The sequence below is a fragment of the Falco punctatus genome, assembly GCF_963210335.1.
Source record: "Falco punctatus genome assembly, chromosome: 19".
Taxonomy (NCBI): Eukaryota; Metazoa; Chordata; class Aves; order Falconiformes; family Falconidae; genus Falco; species Falco punctatus.
The window spans coordinates 6,569,329-6,587,168 of record NC_137599.1 but is presented as its reverse complement, the minus strand read 5'-3'; the positions used below and the strand labels follow the sequence as shown (position 1 = coordinate 6,587,168).

The window sequence follows — 17,840 nt, the reverse complement described above, 5'->3', positions numbered from 1 at the left end:
ATGCATACATGAATGCTTACTGAAAATTACCTGTATATAAATACCTCCGTAGGATTTTAAAAACTAACTTCACTTTAAACTTTAACACAACTTCAAATCTTGACTTCACTAGTTTCTTTCTCACCTGCTTGCCTCTCTGGTATTTTACAAATTTTTGATTCCAATACCAGCAAAGTGCCATAGTTCTGTTCTCCCTGGAAACCTTACCTGGACATGCTCTGTGACTGAGTTTGAACTTTAAGCTTTAAAGGTAGCGATAGCTGCAGGTGCTCAGCACCTGAAGAAGGATGGTTTGACCTGTCAAAGTACTTCACTGCAGATGTGCTTGTTTGCAGGCCAGTTACTCTTGAGTCTGACATTTGTTAAAGTAGCTTTGTGTTTTCCCCAACTCATAGTTTAATACTACAGTAACTCTGCTAAAGCATATGTCAGTTGTACACTCTGTTCCCTGCAATTTAATTCTGTTGGAAGACACCGAAGTGTTGATACGTAGAGACAAGGTCTCGGTCAGAACCTGATCTGCATAAAAGATTTCCCCCTCTGAAGTGTCCACTAGCTGTATCCAGGGCACGACAGAAGGTATGGAAATCTGGCAAGCAGGTGAGCAAACCTACCTGGATATTTTTTTCACAGTCTGTTTGCTGGTGAAGGGACAGCTCACTTTCTAGAACAAATTTCTTCCCACATTTGTCGCAGATCTGCATGCGCCTGTGAGTGACGTTCATGTGCTTCTCCAGGTACCAGCGTGTGTTAAACACCCTGGGGCACTTCTCACAGGTTAAAGTCTCCTTCTCTTCACACTTTGATTTCTGCACAGGTGCCTTGGGCTCCTTTGCAGTTTTCTTCTTACGCTTGGGGGGCTCCAAACTCTTTCTACGACCCCTTGTAGTTCTGGGTGATGGGGAAGTTGTGGCTGCTGCAGCAGATGCAGCTCTCCTTGTTCTCCTTTGTGCAACACTAACTTTTTCCACACTTTTCTCTTTTTTCTTCTGCCTCTCATTTTCCTCATCATCATTACTGTCTTCAGTGGCCTCTTCCCCACTGTCACCCTCCTCTTCCTCACTGCTGGTCTTAAGAACAGCAGTCTCTTTGGACTGGGAGGGGACACCCTTCTCCCCTTTTGATACATTTAATGTTTGGTTGTTAAGGTTTACCTCTACTATAATCTGCTCCCTTTTGTAAGTCACTTCATCTTCCTCCTCTTCTTCCTCCTCAGAGTCGTCAGAGTTTTCTCTATCTTCCTTCACAGCCCGGACCTCTCCTACCGATCTGTTCTCCCTGAAATACGGCTGCTCCTCTCTTTCATGGAGATGTGGTTTACTCATTTTGCTGTCCACCAACACAGAGTAAGGACTTCCTGACTCTCTCTTGTATACCTTGGTGGACAGATCAAGTTCCTGGCTGGCACCATGATAAAATGTAGGTGGCACTTGACCACGGCGACTGTCCTCTTGCGCCATCCCTGCTACATGTGCAGCACAGTTTTCAACCAACTGTTGGCAAGAATTGGCTGTTTGACTCATTTGGGGGGCCCTGACTCATTGAGCACCTTTAATCCCAGAAAACCAAGTAAGCAGCTTTAAATCAGGATGGACTTTCAAGACTGACGCCTGTGCCATCTACACAGAATGAACAAAGTAAGACTCTCTGCTGGTGTTTAGCACTGATGCGGACGTCACAGAATTCTGGTATTATGGCAAGAGCAGAGCAGTAGTTATTATTCTTCTGGGAAAAGTTGCCAACAAACTGCTGAACATTTTATCTACAAAAGACAACAGAGAAAACAAAAATCAATTAAGAAAATCACTAGAATTGACAACAAATTCTGCATGTGTACAGCTGAGGTAAAGCACAGGGTGCATCACCTATGAGGTATATCTGCTAGGGTGGGACTGTCCTATAGCACTGTCTCAAGCAAAACCAGCAGTTAGGTACAAATACATGTACCTTTTGTAGGGATCAGAACTGGTACTAGACTCCTGAGATATGGAAATCCAGGTAATGGATATCCTCCACCCACCAAAGATCACTGCCACCAGCCTTGGTGCTGGGCCAAGATACTGATCTGTGCTTCTCTTGGACTCTTTGGAGCACCAACAGCCACAAAACTCTGCTCTACTCCCATAGGCATCTCCATCAAACAAGGTGCACACCTACACAGAAATAGCTCTTCTCTATCTCCCAAAGGGAGCCCATCCTTACTCAGAAAGGGGACATATACCGAACAACATTCCATTAATGTAGATATGCATGAATAATTTCAATGGAGACATTTTCAACGTCCAGTACTAAATCAGATTAAGAACACCATGTCCCCTGCCTGTTTCCACCTCAGAGATCCCTCATACAGCCTCTTGGTTTAAGGCACTTATTCTTTTGTCTCATTCTCCCTTCCCCCAGCTACTTATTCCTCTATGCAGTAGCCAAACAATCTAACGTTTGCCCATCTAAATTTCATTTGCAGTTATCCAAGTTGGAATTTGACCAGGTCGCTGTTACTTCCTCTTGCAAAAAATGCCACATGATCCCTAATGAATACAAGCAATCAATCTCTCACATCTATTTTTCACCAGGACAATTACCTTTTGGTAGCACAGTATTGCAACATCAAGCCAAGATTTTTGGCTGTGCAGATCAAATCAGTAATACATTGGATCCCACTCAAACAGCATATTCAGAGCTAAACCTGTGACTAGAGGGTGCAGAAAAGAATGAAGGACAGAACCTAAGAGACATCCCATGACTAGAGGACAGAGAAGGGTCCTAACAGAAAATGGATGGATCAAGCAGCTATATACAAAGAAAACTGGATTCCCACTATTGGAATCTGAACAATTCCTTGAGGCTATAAGCTTGGGCTAAGTCCAGCAGACAGGTATAAAACACTTGGATTTTGCAGAACCTGGTAGCCATTTTTGTTATTCATATTCTTGGAGCAACAATAAAAAAAACACCAACCTAAAGCAGTACTACAGACATGGATTATTATTACAAATTTCCTTCCATATCGTACCGAACTAAAATACTCTCCACACCACAAATGCTGTAACTTCCATCAAAGTGTGTTTTGAAACAATTTAATTGTAATAGTTTCTATTTTCTCTTCCACCAGAAATTTCCCCCTTCAAAGTGAATTTAACTGAACAGAAGATGAACCTACCAATGGTCTCAGAGGCCTGAATAATAAAGATGACTTAACTGTGCCCTACAATCTTTGTGAAGTGACACACTGGGGAAAGCAACAGACCGATAACCAGTCATCTGATTACCAGCTTAAAGTTAATTAAAACAGATTCTTGAACAGGTCTCCAGTTCTTTCCAAATACACTCAAAAAGCGCCCTGAAAGTGCCTGACAGTGTGACCTGCAGACAGACTCACAGCACTGCAACAGCAGGGTCTATTCCCACTGCTGCACACTCACTCCATCCACAGCAGGGTCCCATTTCTCCAGCTCCAGAGGTTAGGCAGGAAGAGCAGTGCCAAGACCCAGCTGGGCTGGGAGATAAGTGGAGATGGGCTGTTAACATTGGCTTGTGATCACAGTAATATTCAGATTGAAAAAAAATGTATATTATAAAATAAACTGGTTGTGATTGCAAGCCAAACAACTCGGTACCCAGGAAGGCCCTTAGGAAGCAGTAGGCATGATGAAATCCAGTTTAGCTTTCCTTCAACAAAATTTATTTAAATATTCAGCTCAGAAAAATCACTATGTCATGTAGAAAATGATACCCGATTATTTCCTCAGCATATTAAACATCTCTCACAAGTCACACGAGTAAATCAGGAAGGCTATCAGAATGCTGCGGCTAGATAGCCAGAAAAAGCAAAACTTGTCAGAAAAAGGGGGCTTTACCTCCACCCACCATTTACTGAATTTCAAAATATTCTCTACATACCCTGTCATCATTTCACCTGTAGTCATTTAAGAAATATTCTGTATAATAAACCACTTTGTATGAACACACTACCACTTCAAATAAAAACAACAAAGGGGCTTATTCTCAGTTATCAAAGCTATTTGGTCTTAAAACCACTTCACTCCGCAGAATCAGTAACCTACTTTCACTTTGAATACACTGCCTGCTACCCTCAAGGGACCGACAACTTTCGAACAACGTTATTTAACAGTCAAACAGCTGGTAAAGCAAAGCCCTCCTTATACATTTAGTACAAACACACTATTAGACTACTAACAGTTCTGAGAGACAGCAGTTTAATGCTGCCCAAAATATTTTAGTGCAAGATTTTTTTTCCTTACATTTCTAAACCCAAACGTAAGAAAGCAGCATATGGATGGTTTTATTTTTGCCACCCCCCACCCCCTATTTTTTTAAAGGTGAATTCACTTTTTTCAAAGTTGCTAAACAGCCTGGGCTCACAGAATTTCAGCCATACTACAAAACTAAGAAATACAGGTTCTGATTAAAATGTAAAAAGGATACACAATTTCAAAGCAATTTTTGAGGACGCTTATCAAGACATAAACCTTAGGAATAACTATTATGAGCACAGAATGAACCTGAGGTATATGCAACACTTAGAAATCAAAGATCATACAAGAAAAGTTTGCAAGCCTACAAATATTGAAGGCTCAAACCCAGAAAAAAGTACAAACTTGCAGACAAATGTGTTGGCAAAGGAAGCATGCGTATGTGGGAGCAACACTTCATACAATGCTTTCGCTACTTCTGAAGAAAAACCGCATTTCTTCACATTAACTGTACTAAAAATAGAACAACTTAAGAGCAGAGAGTGTTAGCACAATTACCTGCCCCAACTTTGACTCAACAGATGCCTTGAAATCAGCACAGACCAAGTGCAATATACTCAGAAGTTAACGACTTTAAACAACATGTCCTCAGTTTGCCCTCAGAGAGGGACCAGATTGACAGTCTTGCTATCTCCTATTTTCGTGCCAAGGACATACAACTGGACTTCTCACAAGCATCCACCAGACACCAACACTGATGTAAAGAAAAACACTGCTTCTTCCAGCTTTTGCAGTAAATGAAATGGTTGCACAGTCATTTCTGCATATCAAGGTTCCCTATGAGCTCCTGACCCCTGCATGGCCTACAGCTGTGTGCCTGCTATCACCGACAGCCTGCCAGCTCCGCAGCTGTGCATTTAACTACTCTTCCTTTACGCCTGGATGTTTCCAGTGGCTCCCATAAAAGCACAGAAGAGGCACTCTGGGGCCCTCCACAACCAGCGATGACCCTGCCACTCCTGGTCAATGTGACAGTGGCCTAATTTTTTTTATTTTTAACCAGTTTAAATGCTGCCCATATAAAAGTTATATTAGCTCTGAAAAATTGTCAGACGCTGGTCTAATTCACATCTCACTGTAGGTTGGCAAGTCCAGAAGCACTGCAGGCACAACAGTGATTTGTCTACTGACACAAAGATGGCATTGAATCAATTTTTTACTTCATTACCATCTGGAAGTTCCCTTACTCTTCCCAGATAGTCGTAAGGACCAGAAAATTCCTTTTAAAAACACACCCATGCTTCAATTCACAAATCAGAGGCATCTGCTTGAGTAAGTTTTACACACACTGTAAAGAAAAAGAGAAGGAAGGCTAAAACCTTGGGGCTTTCCTGCAGCTCACCTACTTCTTACATGAAAAGTTAATATTATGAAAGAAGATATTGCATTGCAATTGCCAATGTCCAACATTAAAAATGTATTAATTTATTAGCCATCCACTATTTTCTTGCTTTCCTATAAGACAGCCTTTCAAGACAGGCACAGAATATAATTTTTCCTAGCCATCTGTACTAGATTTCACTTCCAACTTGGTACAGTAAGAAGTGCTCTCAACCTTAACATATCTCACAAGACACCAAAACAAAATTATTTATCCAAAAGTACACAGCACCTAACACACAGAGGAATAATCTAAGCCACGGCTAACTGCAGCACTGAAATACCACACACCTTATACAAGCATCACAGAGTATTTGTACTTCCTTTACAACACAAGACCTCTTAACTTCACAGCAGACAACCCTCAAAACTTCTTCTTCCTCTCTTCAATTTAAGAGCAGACAGATCACAGTTTAACAGCAGCTCTTAAATGGACACAGTCAAGAGGCACTGCAAGGTATAAACAGGTTTTCCACTCTGCCATGTAGGTGTATCGACTGCTATACATAAAATCATATTCCAAAACAAAGCTTGAGCATCTTGACATTTGAAATTTTCTTTTCCATAAAACAAGACTTTGGCTCAGACTACAGTTAGAAAAAGTTAACAAAAAAATAACTGTTATAATTAAAGGCAATGTCAGCAATGTCATTTTGCATATGCATTAACAATCTAAAGTTTTTAAGGATTCTGTACACCTTTTGGTTGGAAGCTACAGTCCAACAGCTCCACTAAGTCCTGGGGCAATCAGATTTGCACACAGTTTACAAGTGGTGAAACAACCATGTGCATAAATACTTAATTTACGTTATTTAAGATAATGTCCCAATTTCAAATTAGTCAAGTAGTTCTGGAAGAAACTACACTCAGAACAGGAGTAAGGGCAATGGTTGCTGGTTGAGGGGATTAATTAGATACAGTTCCAACATTACACCAAACCTGGGACATGTTAAGAGTCTGGCTACCACCCAAATTTCTAACCAAAACTGGAACACCAGCTTCCCTTCTTCCTCTCTACTCATCAGGTAGAAACTTCTAGTACAGCTAAAACCTACATGAATTCATAGCCCAAGTGTAGCTCAACCTTTTCCAAGGGAGAAGTTATCATTAAGTTAAACACATCTACACCCACTAGTCACATTATTTGGATACATAAGTAGTATTACTACATAAGTAGGACTATGACAAATTTGCATGTGTTTATTTTGAAAGGCTGATAAAAGACAATGCATCGTTCTGGTAAGGATAAATGCAGAGGTAAGTAAGAGTGTGATTTTTTACTTTGCTTCTGTTTAATATTAATCAGTGTTACCCATCAATGAATTTCAAGTCATCAATTTCATCAGCAAACAGGACAGAAATACAAGAAAATGCATCAGGAAAACATAATTTGCATTGCAGATACAACTTAGCTTGAAGTATACTGCCCAACAGACAGTTCTGCTGTATTTTTCGTAAAAATAAGAAAACATTAATGCTTTCTCACTACAACTCTGCTCCATGAAATCCTTACATAAAGTGAATTCTGAAAAGCATATTACCAAAAAATAACCAGAGACCAAAACGTGAAAAAACAGTGTTTAACGAAAACGGTCCAGTCACCTACAGTTCAACACATTAGCAGTATTTCAGAGCACATGAAAAAAAGTTTCAATATACTCGCACAGTCTGAAGAACAGGTGCATGAAACAGAATAGTGCACAGACACAGCAATTCCCAGTTAGTGGGAAAACACATCTGGTACAAGTTACATCATGTCAGCGGATAGTAATCAGGACTATAACACAAGAGGGAATTATTTATATCATTGTACAATCACTCCTTTCTTGTGCATCTCAGCTGCTTTATATGCAAAAAACCTGAAAATATGTTCTTAAGTGGTAGGTTTTATCTCAAGACAGAGCCACAGTCAGCACATCCTCAGTTTTTGCATTTCTATGGGCAAGTACTCAAGCCTGCTTTTGTCCATGTAAATGCAAAATAAAGACTGACTGCTACTAACGATCTATTCTGTCATCTGCTAGACGTCAAGGGACAGCTTGCAACACCCACCTAAGAGATGGTATCTGTAATAGGTTCCCGCTTAGTAGAGCTACAAAGGGAAGGAGGGAAGAGTGATCCTGTCTCCTAGATCAGGAGAATTTTGGCAGCTGACACAGCCTTTGGGAATATGGTATAACAGAGCAAGAGGATGTTTGGAAACTGCATTCACGATTCTGGGACTCTTCTGTAAAAAACAGAAAAATAATAACTCTTCACTGCAAGTTCAAAATTCACTTGAAACACATCTTCCCATCAACTCATAAAAGATTGATGATTTTCCCATCAACTCATAAGACCTAAAATGGCGTGTGGCACTGTGGGGCTTGGGTTTTGGTGAAATTAAAGCTATGCCATATATTTGGGCATCTCTGTCTCAAATGGATTAGTCTTGGTACAACTAAGCAAACCAACATGCACATCATAAAAAAAATCAGCAACGCTGGCAGTAGCTGGAAGTACCGCAGCGAGTCCTGGCAGGGAAACAAAAGACTGGAGAGCAAATAAATACTGTCCAATTCTTGAAGTAAAGGTCTGGGCAGAAGTACGTTTAATGGGGCGGTATATGAAAGCCTGAAGATGCAATACAGCATCTAGCCTGTCCCATCTTCCAGTTATTAAAGGAACGGTCAAAAAAAAATAATCTATCATAGGTATCTTGCTACCTCAGCAGGCAACATATTTTCACTGTATGAAGCTGGCTATTTGCCTGTAAGTATTTAACAGTCTAATGGAAAATGAAGCAGAACATATTTCCAATTCCAGAAAAACGCCTTCTACTAATATCCTGCAGCTAAAACATATAAACTACAATAAAAAAACCTTCAGGCTTTTTCCATTTCTTAAGATTAATTATTTGGCTGTATCTAGAAATCTGGTTTGAAGGACAAAGGCTTTCAAACCAGTGATTTCCAGAACTGTGAATCTGGATTTTTCTCAAGCACTGTCTCCACAGAAGATAGTTTAAGAGGTTGCCATTTCAGAATTCAGCAGCATTATAATCCCTCATCTTTTGCAGTAAACTGAAGGCTTTCTATTGCCTGTGAACGAGTTTTAGATATGACAGCCATAAACCTCAACATTTCTCTTTTACAAGGCAACATCTTGAAAAGTTCTAGTACACCATGATATACTCTCGAAAGTCTAAGACCTTACTACTACCTTAAATATATAAAAATTAAACACTTGTGACTGAATTGGCAACTTCCTTGTATTCAAATCTATTGTTGTGTCCCATCTGTGTATTTCAAAGCAAGATGAAAACAAAACTAGGTAGTTGCCAGTCAACAGATGTACACGCCTTTCACATCTATTACTTTTCTGTAATTGGTTACTTGAAGACACATATACAAAACAAAAAGCTTTATATGACCACATTAACAGATTATCTGTCCCTTCAAATTCATATACTCATCAAAATATGTGCCAGACGTTCAAAACTACCCACTGCTATGATACTGTAGAGTAACTGTTCATCCCATTAAGCTACTTTGCTCCAAATCACTTTTTATTGCCTAGTTTTCTCTTTGTTTGGTGGCAAGATTCCTTTTTGCTTTAAAAACTCTTGCTTTCATCACTATCTGCTCAGGTATCTTCTTGAAGGCTAGTAAAAACTACACCAAGACTTTAAACCATCCATTTCTATTCACAGATACAAGTAAGTGCACTTCTTTTCAAACATCACTAACTTATTCTAAGATTGCAAGTAATTGCACTAACAACACAGGCTACACATAAAGCCGTATGAAAACAAAAAGGAAATCTATCATCAAGATCTGTACTTTTGTTTCCCAAAGTTAGCATTTTTCCTCCCAGAGATAAAGAGTGTAGAAAGATGCAATAGATATGCATCTGTGTCTTTGAATATGTAGATAGGGAACAGTTAAGAGAGCTCAAAAAATGCAAATGGTCTGTAAAGTTGACAGGTAGACTTCCACCTGGACATTTATTCTGGAGGAAAGGTGGTTTTCCTCAGACAGCACTAACTTGGCAAGAAATAATAAACTTTTATATCCAGAATAGATTTAACGTCCTCTCCTTGCAAACCCTAAGAGACCTCTGCAATACGCAGAATACAAGCAAAAATCAAGTTTTGGATTTTTTTACAGAAGGGTTCAGTTTAAGAAAACTCAGATAGGTTCACTTACTTGCTTACAGCTTTTTGTTGACCAGCCTGTACTACACATCGCAGCATGTAACGTGCTCCTGTACCGTTTTCTTTTACACTGTAATAACTGAATGTTTAAAATAATCTCATCTGAGCTTAGAGCACGATGTTACACACACACTTCACAGGGTCCCTCAAATTTACAATTACAATGTAATTGTAAAAAAGATTTTTAATTCATTTCCAGTCTACCAGTTTATCCTAAAAAAAAAAAAAACAACCAAAACCAAAACTCTGTTAAATATTTTGGAACTTTGCTGAGTGTGGTATGTAGTAGAAAAAAAGATCTAAATAGCAAAATCTTCTTTGACTTCACAAAGTGTGAATTTGACCTCTCCAAAATAGAGTTTGTTCTTTTCACATCATTGGAATGTGCTTACACATAGGTTTAAAATCCACTCCATTTTTCATTTAGAGCTCTTTACACACTAGATAATTTTGACTTTGAAACCAGCAACAAGTTTTTAAAAACCCTTCATAGCAACAAAATAGCTTCCAGCAGCTGCACAACTGCCCTCTGCGCAGTTGCAGATGCACTAGCTAGGAGCGTGACTCACCCACTCTTGTACTGGCAAATGCTGCGCTGATGGAGAATTAGTAAAAGGAGCTTTCCCTTCTTTTCCTTACCTGGGCTTCTCCTCCTATCTCCTTTCAAACTGCCCATAAAAACACATGTCCATTCCTGCAGAGTTTCAGTTTTACAACTTCTAGCAGCATTTTAACTACTGAATCGCCAGACACTACTTGGATCAAGCTCAGCTAATCATGGTTAATACAAAGCTGGTATGTGTGTTCGTGCAAGCACAAATCACCAGCATGCATTTAAGTAATCTAGTGTTGATAAAGTCTAATGTGCCAATACCAAAACTATATTATTGTGCGTTTCTTCTTGCACTGTGTCACAACACTCCTGTAAACCCTAAACATAGCCATTTGGTATGGTTATCTTCCACTACCAAATACTGTCTTGTTTTGAGCGACTGTATTTTCTGAAACATTAACACACTGAGTTTGTTTTCAATGCACAATGTAAACTTTTGGGAAGACAGACAGTCTTGCTTTTATAATACTTACATAATTTAACAGAGCACATTTAACAACACAAATTTATCAGCTTCCAATAAATGCTAACCAAATAACAATACTTCAACAGAACTCCTACTTGCACATATTCCACCTCTGCAAGTAGAAGCTACATTCAGCACTCTCCCTGAAGTTACCAGTCAGACATAGAGATATAAAGCTGTTCAGCAAGTCTATGCGTGATCAAAACAGACACTGTACCACAGCAGCAGTTCATTTCAACCTTCACATGGTTCTACAGTTGCAATTCTCAAGCATACACACTCTTCCCACTGATACAGCGGATTTTATTTCCAGTTTTTCCTCTAATTCATTATGCAGCTATTATCTCTGCTTTGTATTTAAAAATCCTTCTGGGCAAAGTAAGGACAATTATCAGGTAAAGCCAAAGTTACTTGTTCATTTTAATCTGATCTAAATCTGTGTGGCTGCCCAAGGAGGCAGCATACTTTTTCCCTGTTTATATGCCAACACCGGCATTCTCATGGGTTGCCAGGTGAGATGCCTTGGGAAATCAGTCTGCCCGGAAAATAACCATTCCTTGTGATAAATTTTCATCCGGATCAGTTCTCTGAACCAGCTCACCGTGCAACTTCATAAATACTTCTGTCCATTACAAGATCTTGCTTCCTGAAATAACCAATTTGTTCTACAGGTGCAATCTGGCTTTCACCTTCCACAAAATAGCAACATAAGAGAACCAGGAGCACAATAATGGATTTGTGGGGAAGAAAATCTGAGGATGACACTTAAGAATTTAACTTGAAAAAATAATGTATTTTCAAGAACATCTAACAAACAGGAAAATTTCTCAAATCACTTCAGCCTTTGCATAGCCCATGCTTTCATTTCAAAAGAAGTATCAAATTATTATGAAAATACTCTTAGATACAAGTTCTCTCTCCTTACTGAGTGTTTATAATTTAAACCCACAGATCTGTCTTTAGAAACAGCAGGATCAGAGTTACAGGATTCAAGTCAAACCTACATCTTGGCAAAGGTCTGAATGAAGTACCAGAAACCACCACAGGACCTACCCAGTGGCACATGAGTTCCAAATCTCAGCAATGAGATATTGGCTTTTCAGCAGCCAGCAAGTTTCAGTATGAGGGGGAGAACGCCTGGGGGAAAAAGAAGAAAAAAAAAAAAAACACAAAAACACCACACCCCAAACCCCAAAACTTATTTTCCCTCTTCACAAAAAGGAACAATGGCTACTTAACTTCCTAAGCAAGACAGGGAATAGCATCTCAGTAAGACTGGGGTTATTTGTGCAAAGGCTGGGTGAGAAGGGAAAAAGAATATCCACTGACAACAGGGATAACTGACTCCATCTTATTGTCTGAATTTAAAGTGCTTGGAGTGTGGGATAACATAAGTCAGTCATGCACAGGAGATACCACGTTAAATGATTTCATAGCACCACAAGTGGGCTAGGTAATTCATCAAAGATCAGTAGAAGGTGGGATCCTTCATCAAGAAATCTGCAGCTTAGAGAAAAAGCTATAAAAATCTGAGAGAGGGAAAAGAAAACAGAATAATTTAGGAAACAAATTTTTAAAAGGCAGTAGAAAACAAGTGTAATACAGTAAGGCGAGGGGACACCAAACCAGAAAACAGAAGTATTATAACAAATTTAGAAAGTACAATTGGAAGAAGAAAAGTGCAACCAGGTATGTGTTTAAAAAACCTGCCTGGCAAAAAGTTTCAATTACATTCAGGGAATAATTTTTCTCAGACCTTTAAACTGCAGTCCGCATGGCATTTCACTCTGACTAATAAGATTTTGTCCTGCAGCTAGTAAGTGTGAAATGAATGGTTCAAGACACACACATTACAATAAAGCAAAATAGAGATTCTCAGCAGCCATTTTTACTATTACATGACACAGGCGATCAAGATTTATTAGGGTATGTTTCTGTCCCTGCTAAAGACTTCTGAAGTCACAGCTGTATGTCACAACTTCTATTTTCTTAATGTCAAGCCTGCTGTTGTCACAGTATCCCAACATGTCCATCATAAAGTGACATGCAGTTAAAACACAGGAAATCTAAGCACAGTGCATAGTGCATGTCACTTAACAGGGAACTCGCATCTACTACAGTGAGAAAGCATACAAAACATACTGAGGAATGAAAATGCACCTGACACCGTTTGAGAAACACCTCAAATCTGCTAGGCTGAAAAAGAAAAAAAGGGGAAAGTTACTGGACTTACGGATCATTATTGCACAAAATAGTGTAATTCGTTATGAAGGCTAGAACCAACAAAACATTAGTATGAGCAGGAAGAAGAGCTGCTTCTTTAGAACACATGTAGCAAAAAATATCTGCATCAATCAGAAAACATAAATACTCCTGTTCAGCAAATGTCCAGAAATATTACAGTGACACAGCTAGTTGACAGTACCAGCTACATGTTAAGATACTGGGCACTAACAGCAACCAGACTTTTCATTAGAAATAATCAGCCTTCTACCATTAAAATTCGCAGTTCTCACCATATGTAATTTGTCTTCAGACAACAGTATTAAGACGCATTCCATAATTCCCTTTTCATCACATAAGTACTAAAAAGGCTTAAATAAGCATGACCTGCGAGCAACTGTGGGTTCAGAACAGATTTTTACTGACTTCCATGAGACTAGTCAGCCATAGGAAAAGCAAAGTTCTAGTAAGCTTTCTGCACCTGCAAGATTCAGCTATGCTCCAACTCAAATATTTGTAACTTTCTGTACATTCTGTTGTCTGTAAATTTTCACCTATAAAACTTTCTGCTTGTAAAAAAATAAAAGCTCTACTACTTTATCCTACCAGGCCATCTGTCTTCACAGGGGTACCACAAATATGCCTCCAAAATTCCAGCTGAAAAACTTTCTGTTCACCTTTATTTAGTACCTGGGACAGAACGGAATTGGCTTAACAGATTTTGTCTCAAATATTAATATGGATCCTAATTCCAGTAACCTATCTTCAAGCAAGCCCACTTGCCTTTCATATTACATTCCCAAGACCACTTCTTTCACTGAAACAAGTTTCAAAACTTAGAAACACACGAACAAGACAGCATAAAGTGCTGGTTGTTGCTTAGCATAGCTAAATGTTTCTCTTGAGTGAAAACTACTAGTCTGAAACCTCCTCAGGGAAGGGTGTCTGAAACTGTCAAGCTAATGCAAGCTGCTAGTGTTAATGAGTTTAAGCTGCTGGCACCAGAGCTACAGCGAGTTTCACTCCCTATGCAATTGTTTTCCAGTAGGGAGGAGCAACCTAAAAATCGCCAATTTAAGATCACTTGGAAAATTAAGCATTTACAAAGGTAATTTGGAAATTTGGTACTAGAAGTTTAGGTTCTAATGAACTAGGAAAGTCTGTCTCTCATGCTTTTCCTAGTTATGAGAGCTACACTAATTCTACTTAAGAGTTATAAGCAAACCCCACCAACTTTGTAAAATACTGAAAGTGAAGAGCCTGCAAAGACCAAAGATGGTATATAACTTTACTCACACTCACGTATATGTTTAAACAGAGTTTGCAGCTTCCAGGACAAATCATGTTTTTATTAAAATGTTCTTAACGGTATAAAATTTGTCACTTCAACATAAAACATCCTTTAATGTTGATTATTTAGAGTTTTGATACCGCAAAGGAATTATTGCAAAGTTTTAAAACTATGTAAGCCTCATACTTATAATGGAAACAGCTGAAAGTTAGGCATTTAGATCCACAGAAAAAACTACACACTCTTCTTGGAAAACACTGAAATAATTCAACCATGCTTCCTCAGCTTGAGGAAGCTCAAGACATTACAGGCTCCTGTCAACTGTAAACAGTTAACTGCTCATTTGACTGCATTAATATTTAAAGCATATAACTTCATGATAATGAAATTACCTCCGCGTAAAAATCCGTATTTGTATCTAACTGGGGGGAACACACACCCCAAACTTTGGTATCGTAAGATTCTGAAAAGACAAATAGCACATATTTAGCCAAATTTAAACCAGCATTGTTTTGAAAAACAAAATTATATTCTTTAAAATTTATTTCATCTTCCATTTAGAAGCCAAGATCTGGATCTTGTAGGGAGAACACTGTTTCACAGCAGAATACATTAAGAGATCAGCTGTTCTGTGCTGTAACCAAGAATGGTTAAAAAAATATTTTAATACAATAATAATATGAAAAATCAGGTTGTTACAGAACATATAAATCCTCTCAATTGGTTGGTACTTCCAATTATGACTCTCTTTGGTGGGGTTAGAAAGAAATATATTCTTTGATAAGGTGTATTATATAGTGTGCCACAGAGAAATAGGTCACTGATGACATGCAGTTTTGTAACCACCTTAAATATACCTGTGTCTATCTCAAACATGCTATTGGTACACCACTCTTCCATTAGACACTGATACGACCAAGACTGGAAGATGGGATCTGGTTTACTGAAAATACCTATTTAATGCAGTTGTACAAACTCAAAGGACTCTTTCCAAGTCATTCTTACATGGACATCTCACCCTGTAGGTGGTATGATACCAGAAAAAGTGCGTTTGAGCTAGAAGCACTTTCTGGTACATACAAAGACTTTCCACCCTTAGATGAAATTGCACCTCAGTCTGAAATTTCCACATTCTATGATTCTGGCAAAGTGAGTAAGAACAGAACATCCCAGTATCTCGCACTTGCAACATAACCTGACAAACCACTTTTACAATATAGCCCTTATATATACCTAACCATTCATACAAAACTGCTGAAGAATTTACTCTCCAGAAATCTGAAGTAGCTGTAAATACCAGTCAGCAAATACTAGACAAAATTATAAATAAAATCTTAAGTCTCTGACATCCTACAAAATGCAATTGCTTAGTTAGAAGAATAAAAAGCCTCCATGGTTTTGCACTTTTCTTTCAAATACATACCTTCTGGAAAAGCTTTCAAAATTTCTATCCCTCAACTACGCATTTACACTGTGAGTTTATCTCAACTTTATTATCAACATCTAAATTTAAGTGTTGGCTGCCTGGGGCAGGTATGGGGCTCTTCATGCATTCAGCACAACCACCACATTGCAAGTGCTTGATTAATCTCTATTAAGGAAGGCGGAGGGTGGGGGAAGCATCTTACGTGCAGGTAGAAAGACAGATAAAGGGTTTTCAGATAGGTACCTGATGAGAACACTGGACTTATGTAAAGGATGTGAATCACCTGTTACCATAAAATACTAGATCCTTTTAAAACTACATTTTGCAACTCCACAGCCCCTTGAACACCACCAATGTCCACAGTCCTGCATCTATAAAACGCCTATTTGCCTCCTGAAGAGAAAGAGTGCCCAACTTCCACAGGCAAACAATCAAGCTGCAGTCAATCAGCAAGATGACAAATCAAGGTGCACTAGACCATCCTTCATAAATCCATGCTCACACATTACATCTCCTTAATTCAGCACGTACACACATACCGCGCACCATCATTCTCTTGATCCACCGCGCATACACCACTGTCAACAAAGCATGTGCCAGTTGCCATTCCCAGAACAATACAGCTCAGGTCATCCTCTGAAAATATAAAAAAGCGCATTCCTCACATCCTTTATGTCTACAGTACTTGCCTCGCTTTGACTTAAATCACTTCTACCGCCCAAGATGCCAAAACTCAGCTGTGATTAAACATACTTATATAATACTATGAAGACCAAACAGATACACTACCTTGAAGGCTATCTTTTCATTCTAACAATACCTATACCAAGACATCCACAGGACCGAAAGTTGCACAGAAGGCAGTTAAAAATCAAAATCAAAACCAGAACCCGAGGGCGCACATACCACAACATATGTCCTGAGAGCAAAGAGAAGGGGAAAATATCCAAGCAAAAGACTGAGAAAACATCTGATTTTTCCCTCCACGCACCTGGACCCAGAACCCGCAACTCCAGGAGGTAACAGTTCATTTCCTCACCTACTCAATGACAACTCCAGTCCCAGAAGCGAGTGCATTTAAGAACCGCGTTCCCTCCTAACAATCGCGGACCGTGCACCGTCGTGGCTGCACAATTAGCAAGTGACAAGGAGGAAGGAGAGCGCTGCCGGTGGCCCCCACACCTCCATGCCGCCGCTCCGCGGGAGGGGGCTGGAAAGCAAAGGCAGAAGGGGAAGGGAGGTGTGGGCAGGCAGTCCAGCACAGCCAAATGCAGCAAGAACTCCCCGCACACACGCTGGCTTCGTGCAACTCACCTTCCCTCCCCTCCCCCAGGCAGGTGGCACAGCCCCCTCTCAGCGGGGTGCAGCAGCCAGGGCAGATCCCCCGGCCCTCCGGCAGCATTCCTCGCCCGCCGCCCCCCCTCCCCCGGCGGGGGACTCCTCTGGCTGCGCCCCTGCCGCCTGGGGGGTGCCCTGCCCGCCCCATGCTGCCCGGTGGGGGGCTGCAGGCCGGCCACGGCGCTGCCCTGCCACCCCCTCTCCCTTGCAGGCCGGGAGGCGGCTCTGCCCTGCTCCCTCCGTCACCCGCCCCCGAGCTGGGCCTAGTGTTATTTGGCGGCTGCCGCCAGGCCCGAAGGGAAGGGGGAAGGGGATCCCCAGCCGAGCGGCCGGCCCGCACTCACCCAGGCCGATCCCCTCAGGGCCGCCCCCGCCGCCTTCCATTGCCGGGCAGCGAGGGGAGGGGGGCACAGGCGAGGAGGCGAGGCGGGAGGGCGGAGGGCAGGGCGGCCGGGGCCCTCCCTCTCTCCCTCCGCTCGGCCCCCTCAGCCGCCGCCGCGGCGCTCGAGTAGCCGCTGGTTCGGGCTCAGGCCCAGGCCCCGCCGCGGCCGGCGGACGCGGCTCCCGCTCCCCTCCGCCGCCGCCGCCGCAGCGCTACGTGGCCGCCGCAGCCAGTCTCGCGACTCCGCCGCGC

At 40.8% G+C, this 17,840-nt stretch overlaps 1 protein-coding gene across 3 annotated transcripts in view; it reads right to left on the bottom strand.

Annotated features, from left to right (window-relative positions):
• The window catches only part of ZNF652 (zinc finger protein 652), a 23,962-nt gene extending 6,122 nt beyond the window's left edge, over window positions 1–17,840 (bottom strand). Inside the window, exons 1-3 of one of the 3 annotated variants that reach the window (XM_080369677.1) lie at window positions 17,551–17,840; window positions 16,908–17,078; window positions 615–1,762 (exon numbers count right to left, since the gene is read on the bottom strand). In XM_080369677.1, coding sequence (XP_080225803.1) covers window positions 615–1,523 — 909 coding nt within the window. In that variant the 5' untranslated portion in view covers window positions 1,524–1,762; window positions 16,908–17,078; window positions 17,551–17,840. Of the gene's footprint in view, window positions 1–614; window positions 1,763–14,834; window positions 14,906–16,907; window positions 17,079–17,550 lie in introns of those variants that run through there. The other 2 variants (XM_080369676.1, XM_080369678.1) reach the window with 2 other exon arrangements.